Below are 25,527 nucleotides of genomic sequence, written 5' to 3'. Positions count from 1 at the left end.
TCTCTCTCTCTTTCAGTCTCTCTCCCTCTCTCTTTCACTCTCTCCCCCTCTATTTCTCTCACTCCCCTCTTTTTCTCTTTCTCTTCGTCTTTGTCTCTCTGTCTTCCGCTCCCTCCCTGTCTCGCTCTCTCTCTTTCATTCTCTCTCCCTCTTTCTCTTTCACTCCCCCCCTCTCTCCCTCTCTTTCCCTCTCTCGTCATCTCCCTCTCTCTCTCACTCCCTCTACTTCCCTCTCTTTCTACTCCATCTCTCTCTCTTTGTCTCTACCTTCCTTCCTCTCTTTCTCCCCAAACCATCAGAACCCATCTTGAGATGAATAGCACTTTAGAATAGTACTGTGTCTATATTGCACTTTTAATGCATCAGCACTTTTTCTTTACCAATGTTGTCTGCTCTCTCTGTACTTTTTAATGTTTTTTAAATGGCTTTGCCTGTTTTTAATGTGTCTGTTGTTTTTAAATTTGACCAGCACCATCAGTTGTATTTTACTCCCTTGTATGCCTAGTGTGTATTATGGAAGTGACAATAAAACTCTCTCTCTCTCTCTCTCTCTCTCTCTCTCTCTCTCTCTCTCTCTCCCTCCCCTGATACCTGACAGATGTGAACGAGTGTGATCTCCTGAGCAGTGTGTGTGGCGAGGCTCAGTGCGAGAACGCAGAGGGTTCCTTCCTGTGTGTCTGTCCGGAGGGCCAGGAGTACAACTCCATGACAGCCGAGTGTAACCCCACCCCTACAGGTGACCACACACACACACACACACACACACACACACACACACACACACACACACACACACACACACACACACACACACACACACACACACAGATACAAAGATACGAAACTACAACTGTAGCTCCGATGACGGACGCACGCTTGATGACGTCAACAACCATGTTGAGCAACACAGATACAAAGCGACAGAGCAACAAATATGCTGTGTATCTATCTGTGTATCTTTGTATCTGCCCGTGTGAACGCGGGGGGTCCCCAGATGACAGTGAAGTCAAGTGACGGTGAAGTGACAAAAAAATTAAATGAAAAAAGACCATTACTGCATCAAAAGTGATCAACAAACTATACTAACAACTGGTCAAACATTGGCCAAATTGAAGAAATTGTGAATCTGCTATTTTCACAATATTTATCTGTGGGAACCGAGTCAAACTAAATGTAATGCCTCAACCCCTACAATTCCATGTGCTTGTCAGGGTGAGGGGGGTCCCCAGTTTACATGTGATTATTTTGGGAGGTCAGAGCCTGAAAAGGTTGACAACCACTGTGTGTTTGTTGGACTCTAACACAGGGGAGTTCCGTTGTGTCAAAGGGGTGACTCATGATCAGTTTTAGAACCAACTCATCACCCATTTGATGCAATGTGTTGTGGTCTCAGTATCTCCACCATCACATCCCTACTACTGTAACTGACGCCAAGTCTAGAATGATCAAAACAACTACAAGTCTGTAATAGACCAGATGTAAACAAAGCATAGAATGTCGATTTTGTCTAGATGTATACATAAAATAAAGTATCCAGGACATTAACTATGTTTAGTGTGTCCGCCTGAGGATATTTAGAACAAAATAATATATTTATAATACTCAATAACAATAGCATAAGTGTCTTTTTCGTCTTTGTTAATGAATAATACTGCTCAAAGCTGCCTGCTACCCGGAAATACATTTTTGGCTGTGGTGTGATGATTTGGTCTATTGATGATTTATTTTAGTTCAGGGGAAGGAAAAAGGTTTCTGCAGGATTACTGTTCAGCTTCTACAAAATGAGGTTTCAGCTACAATTCATCACATTTTAAAAGTTTCTGCAGGATTACTGTTCAGCTTCTACAAAATGAGGTTTCAGCTACAATTCATCACATTTTAAAAGTCCAGTTGGGTTTTTATACCACAGTACACATACACCAAGGATTACTTGAATAATTTAGTTGCACAACATCATCTACTGTAAATTGGTATAAAACTAAACCATAGGGCAGTAGTTTGTCATCCTAGTTCGTCACCCTTGGTCCATAACGTGATTTATTCATTCAGTCAAACATGTTCATTCATGTCCGTGTTTTTGAAACGCTACAGTGTTAGTATATCTGCTCCATGTGTTTGCAGTGGGATGCCATTCCACGTATCCTCTTACATTATAAAACGTATTCCCAGCTATCTTTACTCTGGGGTGGTGGCCAACTGATTGCACCAGAGCACCAAATTAGTCCTAATAAGTGTGCTGTTAATATGGTTTCCTGTTTGGAAGGCCGGCAGGATGCCATGCCATTTGGAAGCCCTCTGTGGCTGCCTGAAGGAACCCACAGTGAGGGACAGTGTTGCCATATCTGCTTATTATAAGCGACTTTAGGCTTGTTTTTCTTGCATGTAAATATTGGTGGTTGCGGTTTCCGTTTTTTTTTGGGCTTGTTTCTAAAGTTGAGTTGCTTTTTTGGGCTTGTTTCTTAAATGTTGTTTAACTCATTCACTGCCAGAATTATTTCTGGCCTGTTTGAACACCGCCAAGATTTTTCATTGAAAAAAAAAAGTACTCAGGAGCCGAGATACAGAATTTTTAAGTTTTAAGTTAACAAGGAAGTGGATGGGAGTCTATATCTTCGAAAAATCATATCTCTTTGGTCTTTGGGTCAAAAAAAAAAAAAAAAATCTAAAAAAAAAAAAAAAAAAAAAAAAAATATTTTTAATTTTTTTAATTTTTTTAAAAAGTCGTTTTAGTCGTTCTTGGCAGGCATGGCTTATGGACAGAAGTCGTTTTAGTCGTTCTAGGCAGTATATGAGTTAAAACAGTGGTTCTCAAATATTGTGAAGGACCTCCAAATGAATCCTTCCTAGTGGTACCATAACCTCTTACTGTAAGCCCCATATACTGTACTTCATACGATGAATAGCGTAAATAGCCAGTCTACAAGCTCAGACATTTTGTTATGTTTCTGAAGAAAATGTGAAATCTTCTGAAAACATTGGCCTATGATGCCATGCCCAAAATAAGAATGCCAGTGTTAAAGTGGTTAACTCATCATGCAAAAACAACTCATGTTCTCTATTACCGGCTTCATCATGGTTACATAATTTGAGAAGCGAGGAAATAGGAGGCATGCACTGTGTTCACAAACAGACGTTACGTAATGATGGGGTGATATCCATGGAGGAATGCAAAATTGGCCATTTCCAAGGGTTTTTTTTCTAAGTAAAAGTGGTGTTTTGTCTCCACATGGACAATTGGAAACAAATCGCTAGCTATCTGTAATTATTTATTGCATTCACCAGGCTGGGCTGAAACCTATTACTGAGCAAGAGGAAAGGATGTGTGCGTGTGCGTGTGCGTGTGCGTGTGTGTGTGTGTGTGTGTGTGTGTGTGTGTGTGTGTGTGCGTGTGCGTGTGCGCGTGTACGTATGTGTACATTTAAGTGTGCATGTCTATTTGCATGCATGCATGCAAGTGATGTGTATGTTGGATCATTATCACTGAATGTATATAAGGATGCAAAGTATCAAAAAGTTAATTTAAATGTGAAAGCATGTGCTTGCGTGTGTGCATGCATCATGCATGAGTGTGTGCGGCCGTGCGTGCGCATGTGCGTCGTGCGTGTGCTTGTGCTTTCTCCAGGTATATGATTAAGGCAGTAAAAGCAGCTGTGTGCTTTTAAGAGCCTGGCTCCATCCATCATGGGCCCTATCGGCTCTGCAGCTTCTAATTGTCCCACTACAGCCCTGCGTGGGAAATGTCACCTGAGGGGTGGGGGGTGAGGGTGAGGGGTGGGGGGTGAGGGTGAGGGGTGGGGGCTTAGGGTTGGAGGGTTAGGGTGAGAGTGGAAGAGAGACGAACAGAATGTCAGAGTGAGAACGGGAGGGGGTCTGATTGATTACTGTTATAACGCATAGTGGTTTCTGTGTCATTTTATACTTTGGCTATTCAAAAATAGCTGATATACAAGCGCATAGTGCGTCACTTCGTGCCGTGCTATGAGCTTGTAGATCTGCTATTTCTTTTATTTATTTGATTGCATTTTAACTCAAATCTTTGCTTCTCAGGGTCCCTGGAACAAAATATTTTGAGATGATGGTACATATACCACATATAATTATAATTTTGGGGGTCCTTGACATGAAAAAGTTTGAGCACCACTAACATAGCAACATAGGTTTTACAGAAAACTGTTAGGGTTTAAGATTTTTTTTTAATCGGCCTCAGGTCTTAATGGGTTAACCACTTGAGCTCTAATTTATACTCATAAATAGTGAAAATAACCAATCAACAAGCTTTTTTTGTTTGTTTTTCTTTTCTTTCTTTTTCCAGTTTTTGAGACTTTTTTACCTTTGATGACACCCAAAAATGGGGACACCATGCAGGTTGAAAGTGATTAATAAGAGCAAGGTTCTGCGGTTACAGAGTGCCACACTGAAGATACACTGATACTGCCAGCCAAATGAAGTCACGTTTAATTAGTGAATCCCTAAAGTTGTTCAATCCTGTGGCGCTGTTTTCCATGTTTAGTGGAACCCAATTGATTAGACATGATTAACTACTTAACAGCACAAGCTGCTTATTTTCAGTATTCCTATGTGACATGTTACATACCTGTGATGTTAAGCAATACCTCCCCTCCTTGCAGTTCACAAAGCAGTATTTCCTAAAAAATCTAACATCTACCAGAGCTCAGAGCTTTAACCCTGCGTACTCCTCATCATTACCCCCTCCAGCTCTCTCTCTCCTCGACTAATGACACTCATTAGCCTAACCAATTACCACACTTTCTCTCTCTCTCTGCCCAAAAGCGCTTTGTGTTGCTGAAAAAGAGAGCAGATGAGTGCTGCCAACTTTGGTGTAGCTCCTTTTGGGCATAACATAATAACAGGTTATATAATGTAAAAAGGGAGTCTTGATCAGATGGTCCTAACTGTTCCCTTGTTAATCTAATTTGAACATTATCAATGTTACAACCACACTAGGCTCTTTGCCAAGATAATATGTGTTTTCATGGCGGAGGGGTGTCGGGTTGTGGGTGTGCTTTATTATACTGTAGGTTAATGATCTTGGAGGGGTTAGTAACTTTATTCAGCTCCACTTGTCACACAAAGCATTCTGGGTATCGTCCTGCATGCCTATCGTATAGACAACCATCAATTAGACCTACAGTACATGGACTGTTTACACACGTTGTATGTGCATATTCTGTGTACAAAAGCTAACTACGTCATCATGAGGCAGTTACATGTGATCAAGTAGAGGTTTCCATATTGTTGTAGAAATTGTTCCATTACCCTTTGAACTCGCACTCAGTCTCTCCATAGACAAAACTTTAACTCATTAAAACGGGGGAAGCATCTGTGTCATTTTAGATTTTTGCGTTGGCTATTCAAAAATAGCAGCTATACAAGCTACTGATTTAGAAGGCATTTGTAGAATCGGCCTCAGGTCTTAATGGGTTAAAGAAAATCACTGTACCAACCTTCATTAAAGGTTTATCCATGATCCTTTTCCGTGCCAAAGCGAGTACTTTTTAGAAGCATAGCTTTAGAAGTACATGCTCTACAACATACATACCTAATGCAGTACCTCCATGTGAAAATCTTGATTTATGCTCTGTCATCCGATCCCAAAAATAGGCCGTCTACAAGGTCGCAACGCGTCGATCGATGAGGCGTCGTGTGAGCTTGTAGATCTGCTATCATTTTGGCGCGTGACACCACCGTGCGACGGCTTAAGCCACGTCTTACTTCACAATCTCAATCTTGTCTAACTTCTCTCTTCTTCTTCTGTCTCTCTCTATGTCTCCCTGTCTGTCTCTTTGTCTGTCTGTCCCACAGTGTCGGCGGCGGAGCGTAAAGAGTGCTACTTCCGTCTGAACGATGAGAACCTGTGTGAGAGCGTGCTGACCAGCCATGTCACCCTGGAGGAGTGCTGCTGCACGCTGGGAGCCGGCTGGGGAGACAACTGCGAGGTCCACCCCTGTCCTGTTAATGGAACTGGTGAGGAACCAGATAGCAGGGGTCTTCAACAGGGGGTCCGGGACCCCTAGGGGGTCCTCAGAGTTACTACAGGGGGGCCGGCAAATCTTTGTTTTGATAGGATCTTTTTTTTTTTTTTAACCACTTGAACCCTAGCATCCCTATTCTGAGGAGAACTTTAGCCAAAGAGGTTATTAGCTATTTGGCAAAGAGGTTTGGTGTAGAGGGGGAAAAGAGCAGACCAAGTACAGAGCCAAAGGTCACGTTTACTTAAGAAAACTACTTTAAGTATGGAGGGTTTAAGTGGTTAAAAAACATTAATTTACACAACACTGATGAAGCTATCTTTGAAATCTATTAAAAAGTTTAATCTGCAACACAATGGTGTACAATATGTAGTGGTGGGGTCCCTGCTTCATCTCTCTCTCAGCTAAGGGGTCCTTGGCCTGAAAAACGTTTAGGACCCCTGAGAAAGGGTGTGGTAGATCGCCCAGGAAAGATATACATTCATAACAGGCACATGTACCACGGCCAGATTGGCCGAAGGGTATGCATGATATTATCAAAATTGGCATGTGGGCATCACTAATGTAATATCCGGATTTGATTTGCCAAGCTTTGCGTCGCGTGACGCAGTGCTCTGATCAGCGCTACTAGATTTTCTGAAAAACGCACAGCTGTGCTCTGATCACCGTTCTGAATTGATACAACATGGATTTCAATATAACTTACAATATTTGGGGGGAACATAAAGTGTACGTTTTGATATTGTGGTAAAAGACGTGACTATTGTCTACTGAGTGACTCAGTTGACTGACTCAGTTGGTATCTCTATCTCCTTGTAGAGACTGAGGTTTTTTTTCCCCACAGGCCATCAGACTGTTAAATAACAGTGAAAAGTGACTGTGCAATAACTTTCTATACTTTGCACTATGCACTTTCTTTGACTGATATTCTAGCCCTGTATTTATTGTTTATTGAGTGTTTTAGGTCATTTTACCACGTTTTTATTGTATTTTTCACATGTATGTACCTAAACAGTGCATCTAAGTGACAGTAAAGTGAATCTGAATCTGAATGTATTTCACCTTTCAGACCAGTTCAACCAGATGTGTCCATCTGGCAGAGGTTCCATCCCTACTGGAGAGACAGTGTATGGAGTGCGCCCTGCCGAGTGCTACAGAGGCAGCACGCACACTGCTGAATGCTACAAAGGTATGTACAGTATGTATACTGTATGTATGTGTGCAGGGGTGTAATGGTTTTAATGACGTCGCGCGCACATCGCGCGCACACCGCTTGTCTTTGTACATTTTCTGAAGGAATGCCTTGAATTATAGAAGCCGTAACTGAAAGTTTGCATTGAGTGAGTATCTTTCTCTTCTTCGACGGTGGCTGAGGCATTGTTGCGTGCAGACAGGACACTGGCAGCAAAGGCTCGTCGGCTACTGAAGCCAAAATGCTGCGTTGCTTACTGTGTACGAGGAGTGAGGATGCATTTGCACACTCACTTGTAAACCTGTTATGCAAAGTAGCCATTTGGGTTCTTGGCTCATGAATCAAGGGGGACGCGTTCTAGCTTGCACGCGCGTGCACATCCGTGCCTGTGCGCACCCACTGGTGGGCCATGAGAATATTGCAAGTACTGTAGGCCCCCAAATAATTGGCAAAAGAAACTTGAAAAATGCAAACACTTTCAAGATTTTGAAGTGGGCCCTGCTCCATAAGAGGTTGGGAACCACTGATCTATTGTACATCAATGGTGGCCATAGTTCCAGCTGTGACACATAGAGTAAGCTATGTGACACTATACCGACTAGCTGATGCCACATAGCCCCCCAAATTACACCGCACACACACTGCCTAGACATAATCTCCTCATGTGCTCACCTCTCCTCTGGTCTCCCCTCATGTCTCCTCCTTTTCCACTTTTCCTATTTATGCTGCATCCTAACATGTAAATTAACGCATGCTCTGTGTGTGTGTGTGTGTGTGTGTGTGTGTGTGTGTGTGTGTGTGTGTGTGTGTGTGTGTGTGTGTGTGTGTGTGTGTGTGTGTGTGTGTGTGTGTGTGTGTGTGTGTGTGTGTGTGTGTGTGTGTGTGTGTGTGTGTGTGCGTGCGTGCGTGCGTGCGTGCGTGCGTGCGTGCGTGCGTGCGTGTGTGCGAGAGAGACACAGACAAGACAGACATACTGCCTGCCAAACATATTCTGTGAGCATCCATGGGAATATGTGTTCAATTAGTGGAGCTGCTTGCACGGCTGATCGTGTTCTCATGTGTAAACACCAACGCCCAGACACTCCAGTAGTGGAAACACAAACAAATACTGTATGTACACATACACACACATACACACACACACACACACACACACACACACACACACACACACACACACACACACACACACACACACACACACACACACACACACAAGTAGACGCATACAAAGTAGACACACACAAAGTAGACACACACAAAGTAGACACACACAAAGTAGACATAACAGTACTGTACTGTAACTGAAAACTGATGGTTCTATCCTCAAAGCTTTCCTAGCTGTCAACAGCCTCAGGGCGGATTCAAACTTTGGCCTCTTAAGTCCTGAGGCTTCATAATTATTCCTCAGTTGTAGTCTAGTCTCACCCCAGATGCTATTATTTTCTTTTTACGCTGCAGATACGCATAAATCTGAAGACAATTGTCATTTAAATGCATGATTTTATCTGATCTGTGCACAAGTGTGTATGCGTGTTGCCTGCACATAAACCAAAGCACACAGGGAGCATGTGTGAGTGTGGAGCACAGTAAAATTACACTGTGTGCGTGCGTGCGTGCGTGCGTGCGTGCGTGTATGCGTATGAGTGACTTCCTTCTTCATCTTTTTTTGCATGAGGGATAAGACATTTTAATAACAGCTACGCATGATTTGTAGCACGTACGACTGCCCCAGAGACAAAACATACTGATGTATCAGACTGTGTTTGTTAACCCTGGTTGTGCTGTTCTTCTCTGGCTGTATAGATGCAGATGAGCGTTTGTTAACCCTGGTTGTGCTGTTCTCCTCTCTCTGGCTGTAGATGCAGATGAGTGCAGTCTGTTTGTTAACCCTGGTTGTGCTGTTCTCCTCTCCCTGCCTGTATAGATGCAGATGAGTGCAGTCTGTTTGTTAACCCTGGTTGTGCTGTTCTCCTCTCCCTGCCTGTATAGATGCAGATGAGTGCAGTCTGTTTGTTAACCCTGGTTGTGCTGTTCTCCTCTCCCTGCCTGTATAGATGCAGATGAGTGCAGTCTGTTTGTTAACCCTGGTTGTGCTGTTCTCCTCTCCCTGCCTGTATAGATGCAGATGAGTGCAGTCTGTTTGTTAACCCTGGTTGTGCTGTTCTCCTCTCCCTGGCTGTATAGATGCAGATGAGTGCAGTCTGTTTGTTAACCCTGGTTGTGCTGTTCTCCTCTCCCTGGCTGTATAGATGCAGATGAGTGCAGTCTGTTTGGGCAGGAGGTGTGTAAGGGAGGCTTCTGTCTGGACACCCTGGGAAGCTATGAGTGCTACTGTAAGACTGGACAGGACTACGACCCCGCCAAGCTGGAGTGCAGAGGTGAGTGTCAACCAAAGGCTACTCTGTAAAATCCTGAGTGTTAAAGCTGTACTATGTAACTTTTTTGTAGTGAATAGAATGTTTTTTTGTCTAATATCTGTATGAGTATTTTAATAGGATCCCTTGCTAATATGCCAAATATGCCTTAATACATTATAATTGCCCTCTATAACAAAAGTTTTAAATGAAAAACACACTCAAATATTGTATTTATTTTTCGAAATGGTCCATGTTTTACTCAAGGCGGACAATGCCTGTTGCTAGTTGATGATTTCATTCATTTGTCCATGTGTGGTCCAGCCCTATGGAATGCATGTCCTAATAAAAAAACAACTTGATACTTCCTAAGTTTGATATGAGCATCAACACAATATTTTAATACGTTCCATTAGCACATCAATTCTTACATTCCATAGGCCGGGACCACACATGGACAAATGACATCATCAACTTGCGATGGACGTTGTCATAATTCTTTGAGCGACACTTGTTGAAAACAATTGTGCACCAAAGAACAGATGAAGCATCTGGCTCACAGCACCATGCGTTGTGAGCTTGCAGATCAACTATTTTGGGTGTGCGACAGCGCACAAATAAGTACGAATCAAGCATAGATTATTAACAGAGCATAACTACAAAAGTATGCTCCTCGGAGCACAGGTCTCCGCCAGACCAGGTTGACCAGACCATGTGAAAATTGTAGCCTGCCAGTGATGTTGCTAGGTTTTCAATGTAATGGGTCCTGGGATGCAAGGGTGGTCTTTTAGATGGGTCCCAGGGACATTTTATGGGTCCCCAATTACACGTCCCCCCCCCTATCGTTTTCTTTGATCTCCAATCTCCATATCTTCTATGCGTGTGTGACTGTGTACATTATATCCTGATGCAGTGGATCTCAACCTTTTCAGGCAGCGACCCCCCAAAATAATCATATTTTAACTGGGGACCCCCCACCCTGAGGAATTAGGAGTTGAGGCACTTAATTTAGTTTGATTCAGTTCCACAGATACATATTGTGAAAATAGCAGATCTAGATCAGTGCGACCCGTTCCTGCTTTTCAAGACCGATACCGATATATATACATATATTAAAAAATCATAAATATATTTTTTCAAATGTATATGATTCTGTAGTATTAGCACACCTTATGGTAAGAAATACTAGTAGTGGGCAACAGGTGGATTTAACATACCTTTGACCAATAGAATACATTTAATCATAGAACCTTTTAATCATTATTATTATTTTATTTTGTATTATTTATGAATGTAGAATTTATTTTTACTATTTATTGTGTAGACTGAAAACACTGGCTTACAGTGGAAGTATTGGCAAATAAAGAAATAGGAATTCAAGAAATAATGAAGACAAATACTGACAATGCCTATGAACATTGGCTTGCAGTTATTGCACATAGTCAACATGCAATAATACTATTAGGCTTGTCATTGAGAAAGGAAAATAAAGTTGTCTTTTTGAGAAGTGGAACCTTATAAGTCACTTTAAGTTTAGCATGAGGGAGAGGGTCTACCCTCTTCAGGGAATTAATTGTTATGATATCTCTAAGCTACAGAAAGCATCCAGTTTCCTATTAAACATACACAAGACACAGACGATAGACAACCGGTTACTTACAGCTGCCATTAATTAGTGCTTTTGTTTGCCTTTGTGGTCAAATCAGGGTCAAATGCATAGGATCAACGAGCCATCGTTAACCTGCTAATGTTACACAGCTGATTGGCAACATGCATTAATCCACCACATACATCACTCTGATCTCCAAGCAAGTGGGAGAACACTCTAAAATCGGGGATTTTACTTTGGCTGGTCAATTTAAGATGACAACAGCAACAGAGATTAGTAGTAGACCTGTATGTATGATGATCAGTTATTATTCCAGACAGTGGTCTATCCAAGACGTTTTAACACGTTTAAGAGCAGGTCCTCATGCCGTCTCTCTCTCTCTCTGTGTGTGAGTAGCGTAGACTAACAGCGAGGGGCTGTGCTGCTGCTTCTGCCACACAACGCCGTTTAACCGAGTTATACTTCTCCAGTACAACGGTGTCTAACCGGAGAGTTATACTTCTCCACCAACGGTGCCTAACCGAGAGAGTCCATGTAGATCACAGCTGACAAATATTATATATTATCGGAGCTAATCGGAGCTGCGTCCCATGGACGCACTAGAGTTGTCATGAATGCGTCCTTTCGCAATATGGTGCGTCAGCGACGCAGGACGCAGGCCTACGAGCATCTCTGCCCTGCTGTGAGTGTGCGTGCAAAGTTTCACAGCCATCGAGAGCTGCGTTCATGATTTGTGGCATTTTGTGCAAAAGGGAGCGACTCCTGCAAGGTTTGGAAGGCAATCATAGCCAATTGGAATGGATTATGAGAAATCTGACAGATGTATCTTGACCACATGACTACAGAGATAAGGTGTACCAATTTGGGTGAGTTTTGGACAAAATTGGTAGGAGTAGTAGCAGTGTGTTTTGTAAAAGAAAAATGCATGATTTGAGGCATTTTGTTCAAAACTAGCCACTCTTGCAGACTTTGGGAGCCAATCTTAGCCAATCAGGATGGAATATAAAAAATCCGAAAATCTGTAAGAGTAATTACAAAAATTGTGTTTTGAACAAATCTGCCTCCTGGTGGCGCTATAACAGGCCGATGTGAAAAATTTGGGGCAGAGGTTCTGCCCACACACTGCCCACACACACACTTTCTGGAGGCTCTGGTCTCCAGAGAGTGTGTGTGCACAGTTTGACGCTGATCGGTCCAACAGTGCCGGAGATTAGCTGCTCACAGACGGACGGACCGACGGACGGACGGACACACACACCGATGGACGAACAGGGGCGAAAACATAGTCTCCGGTCACGGCCTTTGGCCAGGTGGAGACTAAAAGCATATAGTTCCTTATTACCAAAAGATGGCCATGACGCGAGAACACTCTCAAACTGAAAAGACAAACTGTTACGCTCTGAAGAGGTTGTGTTTTGGTTTGTTTTATTGTTGGCTAACAAATGTGTTGTGTTGTTAAATGTGAATGAAAAAGAAATAGTTGACAGTAGGAAATATAAACATAAAGAAAGTATGTGTGTATGTGTGTATGTGTGTGTGTGTGTGTGTGTGTGTGTGTGTGTGTGTGTGTGTTCCCATGAGTGTGTGTGCAGGCATGTGTGTTAGCGTGTGCGCATGCCTGTGCATGTGTGCGTGCTTGTGAGCGTGTGTGAGTGCGCGTGTGTGTTAACGCATTCGTGCGTGTGTGTATATATGTGTGAGCGCAAATAGGAGTGTGTGTGGGGTCAGATCAGGGTGAGGAGTCAGGGTGGGGAGACAGTGTGAAGTGATACAAGGCCAGACTGTGGTCACAACAGAGGCCAACGCCAGGCCCTCTGCAGCACCAACCAACCAAAACCAGCACTCTCACTGAGTATGGCCTGGCACATGGCCTGGCCCTGCAACCACCTTCTCTGGGCGGCTATGTGCACACACACACACACACACACACGCGCGCACACACACACACACACACACACACACACACACACACACACACACACACACACACACACACGGAACACACGGAACACATCATTTTTGTTGTTGTTTTAAGTATTTTATTTTAATCCACTTAAGCCCTTTAACAGTTCATCGTGCAACGAATAGCGAAAATAAAAGCATTAAAAACATTTTGAAAGATTTAGCCCATATCGGCATGCCCAAAAAAAAATGATTCCAGGTTGAAAGTGGTTAACTGACTTTTAACACAAATGATGTCTTGTGAACTTTTTATAAATGTTCATTTTGTTTTATATTCCATATTCTCATCTCAGTACTGTGAAATACCAAATGAATAAATGTACAGAATAGAGATTAAACATTTTACATTCATTGCAATACTATGCTTCCAGTAAGTAATCAATCAATCCATATGACACATCTGCTAGAGATGAATACGCACTGGTTATGGTTTCCATAGCAATAAGCATCATTAGGTCCCCCAGCAAAGTAGATGTCTGTGAACACAGAAGCAGGGCCCTTAAGACCTATTTGATCTATACTCTTATACTGTATCTATGATGGAGGGATAGTTTATTATTGACCGGAATTCAAGTCTTGTATTGACTCCGATCATCTAAGTCAGTGGTTCTCAACCTGTGGGTCGGGACCCCCAGGGGCGTCCCCAGATGACAGTAAAGTGAACATTTTAATACCGAAAAAAATAAAAATGGCACGCCATCAAAAGTAATCAACAAACAATACTATAAAAACTGGTCAAACATTTGCCAAATTGTCAAATGATATAAGAAAGAGGCAAAAACCTTTTTCACAATATGTATCTGTGGAACTGAGTCAAACTAAGGTTGAGAACCACTGATGTAAGTATATGGGGTTTAAGTGGTTAAGACCTTACAGTAGCCTACACCCAATGATTCATTTAGCTGAAAAGTCATTAATGTTGCCAATTTAGACCCACTCAGTTTAAAATGCTTGCACACACAATAATGTGTTCACGTTGCTGACAACAGCAGCATAAACACACTTCCAAAAAAATAATTGTATTTCCATTTCCACCCACTTTGGTGTAGCTGGACAATGTGATTATCAACGAGCCGATGGTACAGTCCAATTTTACACTTAAGAGTTCAACTAACACTGAGGAATTTGCTGTGTATGACTTAATTACTGGAACAATTCAATAACTGGACAACTCAGATTGATTTGGTGATGAAATATTCTTGAAATATAACTCATCATTTACTGTTGTTTTCTTTTTCCGCACGTATATTTATGTGAAATGAATACTGCAGATATGCATTACTCAAAATTGCACATCTAGCTTGCATGCTTGTTATGCTTCAAAACCTCGTGGCTATAACTGCTGAGGATATGAATATTAAAAAAGAAAACCCATATTCCTAGAGAACTGAAATAGTCATTCATTTCCACTTTTCGACAAACATAAAAACATCTGCGCATTACATACACGGCACAGAAGGAACCCACAGGCCGGAGCTGTGGTGGTTTTCTTAAATTGTATTATGACTTGTGAGGCCACGCGTAACGGACCTCAAACCGTTGACCACGCCAGACGAGGGCCAAACCTCTGGTGAGCTTTGCTCTCCACCCAGTCTGTCCTACGTGCTTTTTTACTCTCCATTCTAAAGCCTGATTTATACTCTGACACCAAGCATGAATTAACCACTTTAACCCTATATCTTCTGTTGATCAAGGTCCCCCAAGGGTCTAGCTTGTACCGTAGAGCACCGTACCGTAGCCAGGCTAATGTCGCTGAATGTTCACCTATTATGACACACCCAGAATAGGGACACAAATTTCATGTGGTTAACTTGGCATGCCCTTGTGTATAACAAAGACCAAAACGAATACCAACGGCTTGAAAACAGCTGCAAAAGGAAGTGAGGGGGTTCGTCATTCAAAAAGTCCTCGGTTTTGTGTTGGAAAGCTCAAGGCTGTTGCTTGTGTGGCGCAGTCACTCCAGAAAGCCGCTGAGCTGCCACAGAAAATGAGTTGAGGTAACAGACCTATTTCTGGAGCGGCGGTCACTTCACAGCTGGACCGCGACGACGACACAACTCTGGAGCGCAGACATGTGACGGATGTTACCAAAAAACACATAAAATGTGTTACTGTACATGTGTATTTCCCATTGGGGGGAATTAAAATAAGCCTGTAATTGCCGGAGCCCTGATGGCAGAGGCCGAACCCTGACGTCATACCGTTGAACGTGTATTCCACGTTGTCCGGTCATAGGTACAGTATAGCCTGTGGCTGGACTGCAGGTCAAATGTAACATGTGTCAAATGAATATCCACATTAACTGCTGTCCTCTGCTCGCTGCCCTGTCCCGTCCCTGCCCCAATAATCTGTCACTAATGTTGCAGAACGCCCACAAGGCTGGGGTGAGAGTGACCAACAGTGCTGTAGCAGCAGTGGGCTCTATTTAGTTTTGGTCATGGTCACTTTGCGGAGATAATGTGAGACTGACCTGAGGTCAGTGGCTGAGTGGTAACACCCTTAATGACCTCAACAGGTTTGAGAAATGTTTGCATCCTTACACTGGGTCTAAACAAATGCGATGGACTGCAGTGCAGACGTGTGTGTGTGTGTGTGTGTGTGTGTGTGTGTGTGTGTGTGTGTGTGTGTGTGTGTGTGTGTGTGTGTGTGTGTGTGTGTGTGTGTGTGTGTGTGTGTGTGTGTGTGTGTGTGCGTGCGTGCGTGCGTGCGTGCGTGCGTGCGTGCGTGCGTGTTGGTGTTTGAACACTTTGTATAAATAACAGTAACAGTACAGTATGTCTGTATGCCCCCCCCTCTCTCTCTCTCTCTCCCAGATATCAATGAGTGTCTGGATGAGTCTGTGTGCGTTGGGGGAGAGTGTCTGAACACGGACGGCTCCTACATGTGTTTCTGTGCAGACCCCATGGTGCTGGACCCCAATAGCAACCAGTGTGTTCACCCCCCTGAGGTGGCTGGTAAGAGAACACTCACTAACCCTAAGCCTAACCCTAAATAGTGCAAAACAATACAAACACAAGCGGGAAGCGGCGCGTTTTGAGCTTGTAGATCTGCTACTTTTGCTATTTTTGAATTTGAATCCTGAAAAAGTAACAGTTTTGGACATATGAGCTTTCCACCCGACAAATATGTACAGTATTGTGGGATTCTCTGTTTGTGTTATCTTTCATTTCAAGTTTTATTACTTACTTGTTTATGTGAGCCTGTTATATTCTCCTTTGTATTACTGTATGCATTATGCATTATCACTAACATACTGTGTGTGTGTGTGTGTGTGTGTGTGTGTGTGTGTGTGTGTGTGTGTGTGTGTGTGTGTGTGTGCGTGTGTGTGTGTGTGCGCGTGTGTGTGCGTGCGTGCGCGGACGTGTGTGTGCGAGCAGAGCAGCATCGTGAGGCAGAGCAGATAGCCTACCAGGGCATCTGTTGGCAGACGGTGACGGACACCTTGACCTGCACGCGGCCGCTGGGTCCCAACAACAGGAAGACCACCTTCACGGAATGCTGCTGTCTGTACGGGGAGGGCTGGGGCATGGAGTGTGCCCTCTGTCCACTCAAGAACACTGGTACAAAAAAAAACACACACACCCGGCTTTAAGTTTGAGCGTTTCCTTGTGTGCGTGGCGGCCGTGCATCTGTATGTAATTGACCTGTTCAATGCATAGGTCTGAATGTTATTCACGACCCGTTGCAAGTCATTCACTTCAGTGTGTGTGTGTGTGTGTGTACCGGCTTGCTCTGTCTATGCTCCATGACTGTTTTACAACACAGGCAGGCAGGCAGGCACACACACACACACACACACACACACACACACACACACACACACACACACACACGCGTGCAGTGGTGGAAAGTAACTAAATACATTTACTTAAGTACTGTACTTAAGTACAATTTTGAGGTATTTGTACTTTACTTGAGTATTTCCAATTTCCAATACTTTTACTTCTACTCCACTACATCTCAGAGGCAAATATTGTACTTTTACTCCACTACAATTACTTGAAAACTTTAGTTACTAGTTACTTTTCAGATAGCCCTATTGTATACATAGGCACACACACACAAAAACGCGTGCGCACGCACGCGCGCACACACACACACACACACACACACACACACACACACACACACACACACACACACACACACACACACACACACACACACACACACACACACACACACACACACACACCCTGAAACCTCTTTATGTCCATTGGCAAGAGCATTGTGGGAACCAAGGATGTAATCACTTATACTCCGAACAGTCTCGTCTCTAATCCTACACACCTGCTCTCCTTAGCCCTCCTGACCTGCCTAGACAGGAAACCGTGTGTGTGTGTGTGTGTGTGTGTGTGTGTGTGTGTGTGTGTGTGTGTGTGTGTGTGTGTGTGTGTGTGTGTGTGTGTGTGTGTGTGTGTGTGTGTGTGTGTGTGTGTGTGTGTGTGTGTGTGTGTGTGTGTGTGGGGGGGGGGGGGTTGTGTTGCAGTGTGTGGGAATGGCATGTTAAATCCTCATTTAAAGAGTTAGTATGTTACTATATAGCATTGGTTCTCAAAGTGGCGCCCGGGGACCCCGGGGGGTTCCAGGGGGTCCCCAGCTAAATGATGGATAGGAACCAAATGGACCCTTATGGGTCTGTAACTCTGAGAGTGTACAAATGGAACCAAATGGACCCTAATGGGTCCATTTGGTTCCATTTGTACACTCTCAGAGTTAAATTAACATGGTTTTACAATATGAATTGGGGTCCCAGAGATAGAAATGCCATTAAATGGGGGTCTGTAGCCTAATGCATGTTAAACTGGGGGGGTCCTTAAATTACAATGATTGAGAATCACTGCTAGAGCCGTAAACATCTTCTCTTATGGGGGTCCCTGGCTTATCTTTTCAAATGGGGGTCCGCGGGCCAATAAGTGTCAATTTGGGGGTCCTTGACATGAAAAAGTTTGAGAACCACAGCTATATAGTACCTAAACCAGAGTATTCTGTTCCCCCAAATCCCCCCCCCCCTGTTTGCTAAGCATGGCGATGGCTTTGTAATTGGTTTCAATCCCCTCAGAAACTGTTGACATTTAGACTGCTGCCGCATATATTACACAGCATGAGACGAGTCTCTGTTTGTGCTTTTTGTATTCATGGTCTTTATCGGAAGTGTGTTTAAAAAAAGGCAAATAACAGCTACGGCACTCTAGAGGTGATATCTTCTATCTTCTGTCTGAATACTGTTTTCTAATTATCCTCATCCTTCTCTCTGTTCTGCTCTATCCGCTATCTCTCTCTCAGAGGATAGTCCTCCTCTCTGTGCGTCGTATCCCCCGTTTGATAAAGCCAGCCTATCTTTGTCTCGTAGTCTCTCCGTCGCGCGCCGTTGGAGAGACATTGCTCTTGCTCGCTGCCAGGGACGTGCACAGATAGACTCTAGGTGGTGCTAGAGCACCTGCCCTTTGCCCTCTTGACCAGAAGTGCCCTTTTGAAAAAAAGAAAGTTTCAGTTTACAGCAGGGGTCTTCAACAGGGGGTCCGGGACCCCTAGGGGGTCCTCAGAGTTACTACAGGAGGTCCGCCAAATCTTTATGTGACATGATTTTTCTTTTTACCATAACCACTCGAAACCTAGCATCCCTTTTCTGAGGAGAACTTTAGCCAAAAATAGCAGATCTACAAGCCCACAACGCCTCGCGCTGGGCTTGTAGATCGGCTATTTTTGGCAAAGAGGTATAGGTGTAGAGGGAAAAAAGAGCAGACCAAGTAAACAAAAAAAAGTATAATTTACTTGAGCACCTGCCCCTCAAAATGTCTGTGCACGCCACTGAAGTGATTCATTAGCTTTGTCTTCATTTTGCATAATGTGGTTTATTAAGTGATGATTTACTGGTCTCTCTGCATCTCTCTTTGTCTCTCCACACACCCCTTTCATTTTGTTTGTTATTTCTTTATGACCGATATTCATCTCTCCCTCCCTCCCTCCCTCGTCTCCCCCAGAGGACTACGCCTCCATGTGTAACCTGCCCGTGAGTGGCGGCCGGCGGCCGTACGGTCGCGATGCCCTGGTGGCCAGCCCGGTGCACGAATACGAGATCAGCCCGGATTACGCGCAGCGGCCAGACCAGCGGGCCATCCTGCCTCTTTACGAGGACGAGGACGAGGAGAGTGAGTGTGTTTTTTTTCTCTTTCTTTTATGTCCTTTGTGTTAATATTAACAGGGGAAGCCCAGTGAAACCTGAGTGTCTTTTAAAAAAGAGAGACCTTGAACAGAAGTCTGTGGGTCTTTTTTGTAAAGACTCATATTAAGTGACTGAACATACAGTGTAATAAAGGGTATATTAACTCATTTAGACCTCCTATTCTACAAATGTCTTCTAAATCCTAACAGTTTTCTGAAAAAAACCTAAGTTGCTATGTCAGTGGTGCTCAAACTTTTTCCATGTCAAGGACCCCCAAAATTATATGTATTTGGCCGCGGACCCCCATCTCAAAAGACCCCCCCCCCCCAACATTATTTTTATATATTAATTCAAAGATGTGCACTCGGTGCCGCGCTATGAGCTGCTAGATCTACTGTTTTTGAATAGCCAAAGAAATCTTAAAATGACACAGATGCTTTCCCGGTCTTAATGGATTAAGTGGTGAGTGAACATACAGTAAGCCACGGTAGTGTAGTGTAGTAAAGGGTATATACAGGGTGTTAGTATAGAGGAAGGCGTAACACAGTCATTTATTTATTTATTTTTCATTAACATTGAACATAATCGTCTCTGTCGGGTGGAAACCTCATACGTCCAAAACTGTTACTTTTCAGGATTCAAATTAAAAAGCGTGAAAAGTAGCAGATCCGCAAGCTCGAAACGCGCCGATGTAGTATGATCAAGTAGGGCGTTCTAATTTTTCGAATATGGTTAGAATATGGAGATAGGAGGTTTCTGCCAGACAGCAACGATATAAATTATCTCAAATGTGTCACAGCACAACGCGCTTGTGCTTATTTCTATTTTCTTTTTTTCAGTGTGCGACACCGGTGCGCAACTAAGTATACGAGGCCCTTAAGAGTCATTATTTCATTTAATTATTTCATTTCAACAGTTTTTTGAAAAAAAAATCGAAATCTTTTTTTCCCCAAGATTTAAAAAAAATAGCAGATCTACAAGCTCATAGCGCGGCACTCGGTGCCGCGCTATGAGCTTGTATATCTGCTATTTTTGAATAGCCAAAGAAATCTAAAGTGACACAGATGCGTTCCAGGTCTTAGTGGGTTAAATGTTATGGACACATTTTTCTATTTACATTTCCCCATTGATCACCTGTAATTATGCAGTGGACCGATGGTTAAGAAACAGTGCCAAAGAGCATTCAATCAGTCAACCACAGATCAATTTACATGCTATAGTGCCACAATAATCAATTGTGGCAATAATGAATTATGTCCACCTCCAGTATATGAACCTTCTTAACTACTGTCACCGCTGGGTGTTGTGTTGCAAGATTTAGCATGATCACGATCTATAGATACCATAGTTCACAACGTGTCGCATCGTGACACGCTGTGAGCTTGTAGATTGGCTATTTTAGAAATTGTTTCAAACATTTTCGCCTATGACATGGCCAAAATTGGGACGCATTGTGTGCTTGTAGATCTGCTATTTTCAGCGAAAAATATTTAATGTAGAGAGGAAACAGAGAAGCCACAAGTATAGAGCCCTGAGTGGTGAAGTTGTTAATTAATTATCTATATATATGGAAATCATTAATTTCTATAAGGCCACAACTGAAGTATTCTCCCTCATGGTGGGCAGTGAGCAGAAATGCTTTGCATAAAGAAAGCTGACATTGGTAGGCAATAGGGAGTATGCTAAGAATCCCATTTAACTTGGCTGCCAATGAAAGCACTTTGCTGCCATCTTGTGGCCATTTTAACCCTAACCCAATACATGCCCTGGCTAGAAAGTCATTGGGAACCCAACCCATGACATTTAATTCAATAACTGCCAAATGTGTGTTTTTATTTACATCTAACTGTATTGTTGTGCATTATCATTTATGCCAATATCATATTAGAAATGGGTTTGGATTGGAAATACTTTGGATATTCAAAAATAGCAGATATACAAGCGCTGCGAGCTTGTAGATCTGCTATTTTTGAAAAATGTGTGCAAATCTTTGAATATATCAATTATTTTAAAGCTAACATTTGTAACTCAAATCTTTGTTTCTGGTGGATCCCTGGAACTAAATATTTTGAGATGGCCGGCCGGCGGCCAAATACATGACATTTTTGGCGTCCTTGACATGAAAAAGTTTGAGCACCACTGATATAGCAACATATGTTTTTCAGAAAAATATGTGTAGAATCGGTCTCAGTTCTTAATGGGTTAATCACGGGAACCTACTGTAGTGTCAAATTAGACTATGAATATGAATAGATTATGAATTATTCCTCGGGTAAAACCGGGAGATTGTACGACATAATGTTCTTTCCTCATATCTCCCTGTCTTTCACGATCTACCCTACAGACCCCTATGATGCCTTTGAGGGTCTTCGAGCAGAGGAGTGTGGAATACTAAACGGATGTGAGAATGGCCGGTGCGTGCGCGTGCACGAGGGCTACACCTGTGACTGCTTCGATGGCTACACCCTTGACATGTCCCGGATGGCCTGCATCGGTAAGACAAGTGCTACAGACACTCTAAGTGGTGTAAAGTAACTAAGTACATGTACTCAAGTACTGCACTTAAGTACAATCTTGAGGTATTTATACTTAACTAGAGTATTTCCAATTGTCTATACTTTTACTTCTACTCCATTACATCTCAGAGGCAAATATTGTACTTTTACTCCACTACAATTATTTGAAAAGTTACTAGTTACTTTGCAGTAACTAGTTCATAAACCGAGTCAAACTCGGTTTATGAACCGAGTTTGATAAATAATAAATATTGTGAAAATAGCTGATCTACAAGCTCACAATGCCTCGCAATTTCAAAATGTTTGCCTCTTTCTTGGGTATTATTTGACAATGATTGACAGTTTTTTGGTTACTTTTGACATAGTAATGGTCTTATTACTAGTTTATTTTTTTCATTATAGAGGTATTAAAAAGTTCTTAAAAGTCCTTCAACTGTTTGTTTACTGTTGAGTGAGAAAACAATGTTGCACATTAAGCTAGATCATCTGGGGACCCCACAAAATCCTTTTGGGGTCCCACCTCGGGGTCCCGACCGCCAGTTTGGGAACCACTGGCACTGCTCTAGTCTATACGGTACAAGTGTACTGAGGCTCCACGCCCCCTCCTCTGTTGGCCTTGAGTCATTAGCCGCGCGTAGTTTCAAGGTGAGCTCTGCCCGCTTTCCTGGAGAGCTCTCCACAAATAATACATTACACACTGACCCGTTAAGTACACTTTACTGGCGATACGGTTGCTCGGTGAAACACAATCAGCCTTAACCCGGCCGGCCTCTCTGCATTCCTAACACGTCACACCGTTTCAAATTGAAATCTAAAGTGGTAAGCTGGCAAAATGAGTTTGGAGCCGAACAATGCGGTAGCCTTATTAAGTGAGGCATTTTATTTTGGTCGGCCCACTTACTGTACTATGCTTTGATACGCACTAGTAGGTCAAAAACTCTTCAGTCCATCCCATCGGAGTGGTATACACTTGATATCATTTCATGTGTTTATGTACGGATTGTCCTAGTTTTATGCATGACACAGTCCCACACTTGTGCATGCTTTATTGTGTATAACGTATGTGCCTCAATATAACCGTAGTTATCATGCTTTTCATCGCGCTCGTCAGTGGCACAACATTCAACATTCTTTAAAGCACATTAAGAGTAGATTACATGCAGGTACAGCCAATCCAGTCTTATTTTAATATGCACCCTTGACATTTACTACTTCTGTACATCCAACAGCCTGGATTACTCCTAGTGGTCTCTGAATGTATGTGTGTCTGTCTGTAAGTATGTACTTTATAGGCCATTTCAGGCGGCGCACTATTGACGCGTTCTAGCTTGGATCAGCTGGGATCGTGCCACGATCATTGTTGTTTTGTCCTCCTGCACTTAGCGTGGAAAAAAATCAAACGCTCCCTCTCTGAAACGGCCTTAAGTGTTCAAAGGTAGACCATTCACAGCTCACAAAACGTTTGAACATAGCCTGTTACAAGCAAGGACAAGCTGCCTAAGTGAAAATCGTGAAGAGAGCGGAAGTTGTATGATAATTGATCATCTATGCTTGTAAAAAAACATTCCGACGTTGTTCTTGTGAAGCAGTTTTGTTCTTTGAAGTAGTGGTAGAGCGTCACCACACTATGACACATGCCTACAGTCTGATGCATCTGGGTTTTCTGTGGATTGCGTTGCTGTCGGGTAGAAACCTCCTATCTCCATATTTTCACTTTTTGTGTTTTTTTTTTTCATTAATGCCCTAATTATTCTTATTCATACTACAGCGTCACGCAAAATCATCAAAAGTAGCAGATCTACAAGCTCTTGTAGATCTTGCTTTTGAATTTGAATCCTGAAAAGTAACAGTTTTGGACATATGACAGAGACGATAGCTAAATATTGAACAAGGAGGACGCACCATTATTAGACTTGTTGTCTTGTTTACATATCGACATAATTAACATGCACTCTCTCCCTTTGCTTTCAGACGTGAATGAGTGTTCGGAGCTCAACGGCCGCATGTCACTGTGCAAGAACGCCAAGTGCATCAACACACAAGGCTCCTACAAGTGCGTGTGTCTGCCTGGCTTCAGTCCGTCTGAAAAGCCCAACTACTGCGTGGCGGAATCAGCAGCAGCACGCACACAGAGGCAGTGAACGTGCACGAACACTAGGGGGAGACAGAACACACCAAAAACACTCATACAGCCACGCACACACACACACACACACACACACACACACACACACACACTCACACGCACACACATGCACGCACACGCACGCACACACGCACACGCACACAAATACACACTTATTTAATCAAAGCCCATATACTCTGCACTGTATAAAGTACACACTAAATGAAACAAACAAACAAACAACAAAAAAAAAGTAATTTACTTGAGATGAAGATTCAACTTAATCTAATATGTGGTGCCTTAGGGGAGGAGAAACGCAGCATTGTATAAAATGTATGTTTTTGTCTGTTCCTTTTGTAAGTTTGTTTCTCATTTCGTATCAGGAGTTTTATACGTGTTACGCAGGGGCACTGTGCTCTGTTAACACAACGACAAACCCTATGGACTCTTGCTGGGGGATTACGTTTTATTTTCTACCCAGTTGAAACAAATGTGTGTGGATATTTAATTATGTGAAGAAGCCAGCTCTCTGTTTTTTTTTGTTTTTGTTTTTTGCACCTGTCCGTCCCGCTTTTCTTCCTCATAGTCATCCTCCTCTTCATCAAGCCTTCTGTCTGCTGTTCATCCTGGAGTTTCTTCTTGTTTCAGCCCCATGGCTTCACCAAAGCATGCAGTATGCACACGTTACTGTACTCGGAAGTTGTTCAAAGCATGCAGTATGCACATGTTACTGTACTAGGAAGTCGTTCATGTCAAGTGTTGGAATAAGCTTTTTGGAGACTTGCTTTCCTCTTCTTTTTTCCTCTTTTTTTTTTAATAATGATAAAAATGCAAACTACTTCTCTGTGTCTGGGACATTGGACAATAGCAGGTTTTATTCTTTGTTTCTTTCTTTGTTTGTTTCTTTCTTTCTTTCTTTGTTTATTTCTTTTTTTCTTTTTTTCTTTTTTTCTTTCCTTCTTTCCTGCCCTGTGGAGCAGTCATTCTCCCTTCCTCATGGTAATTCAATTATTATTTGTTTAGTTTTTTATTTGTTTAGTTTTTTTTGTTTTTAAATGAAATGAGAATGAAATGAAGATTTTTGTCTTATTTTTTCATACTTCTCTTTTATCTGCATTTTACTGCGATGTCTACGAGTCTTGCCAGGTTGCAAAGCTGCTATGGGACAGCGGTGGGAGAGTAACTTTTGTACATTTAAACAGAAGAGTGGAGAAACCAGTTGATGTATTTGTAATTTGTACATGAAAAAATAGCTCTTGTATGAATATTCATATTACATTGTATATTAAACCCCTTGGTAATAAATCACAAATTGTGATATTTATACTGACTGACCTGTCATAGTCTTATTGTGGAAAATGATGTAATTAAGTAATCAACTGTTCATGGGGGGAGCCATGGCCACATGGTGACTCAAATGTGTCATGTGGATTGTTGTGTATACAGTATGTTACAAGTAAATATAATGTCAGGAACAAATACCAAAACAAAAAGAAAATTCTATATAAAATTAAACATGAACCCATTAAGACCTGAGGCCGATTCTACAAATACCTTCTAAATCAGTGGTTCCACATCGATTCCACATCGATAATGTCACTGGTACGTGG

The 25,527-nt window shown here is 42.6% G+C and overlaps 1 protein-coding gene across 4 annotated transcripts in view; it reads left to right on the top strand.

Moving 5' to 3' along the window:
• The window catches only part of ltbp1 (latent transforming growth factor beta binding protein 1), a 146,140-nt gene extending 120,893 nt beyond the window's left edge, over nt 1-25,247 (top strand). For all 4 annotated transcript variants that reach the window (XM_084075325.1, XM_084075324.1, XM_084075326.1 and 1 more), the window contains 9 exons: nt 599-736; nt 5,824-5,985; nt 7,060-7,179; nt 9,435-9,563; nt 15,924-16,064; nt 16,488-16,670; nt 19,095-19,262; nt 21,621-21,770; nt 23,764-25,247. In XM_084075325.1, the coding sequence (XP_083931451.1) occupies nt 599-736; nt 5,824-5,985; nt 7,060-7,179; nt 9,435-9,563; nt 15,924-16,064; nt 16,488-16,670; nt 19,095-19,262; nt 21,621-21,770; nt 23,764-23,933 (1,361 nt within the window). In that variant the 3' untranslated portion in view covers nt 23,934-25,247. The remainder of the gene's footprint in view (nt 1-598; nt 737-5,823; nt 5,986-7,059; nt 7,180-9,434; nt 9,564-15,923; nt 16,065-16,487; nt 16,671-19,094; nt 19,263-21,620; nt 21,771-23,763) is intronic.
• Nucleotides 25,248-25,527: the final 280 nt, after the last annotated feature.

The sequence above is a fragment of the Gymnoscopelus microlampas genome (genome assembly GCF_963454915.1).
Source record: "Gymnoscopelus microlampas genome assembly, chromosome: 13".
Classification (NCBI taxonomy): domain Eukaryota; kingdom Metazoa; phylum Chordata; class Actinopteri; order Myctophiformes; family Myctophidae; genus Gymnoscopelus; species Gymnoscopelus microlampas.
Note: the sequence above shows the minus strand (reverse complement) of the source record. Positions and strands in the feature narration are given on the sequence as shown.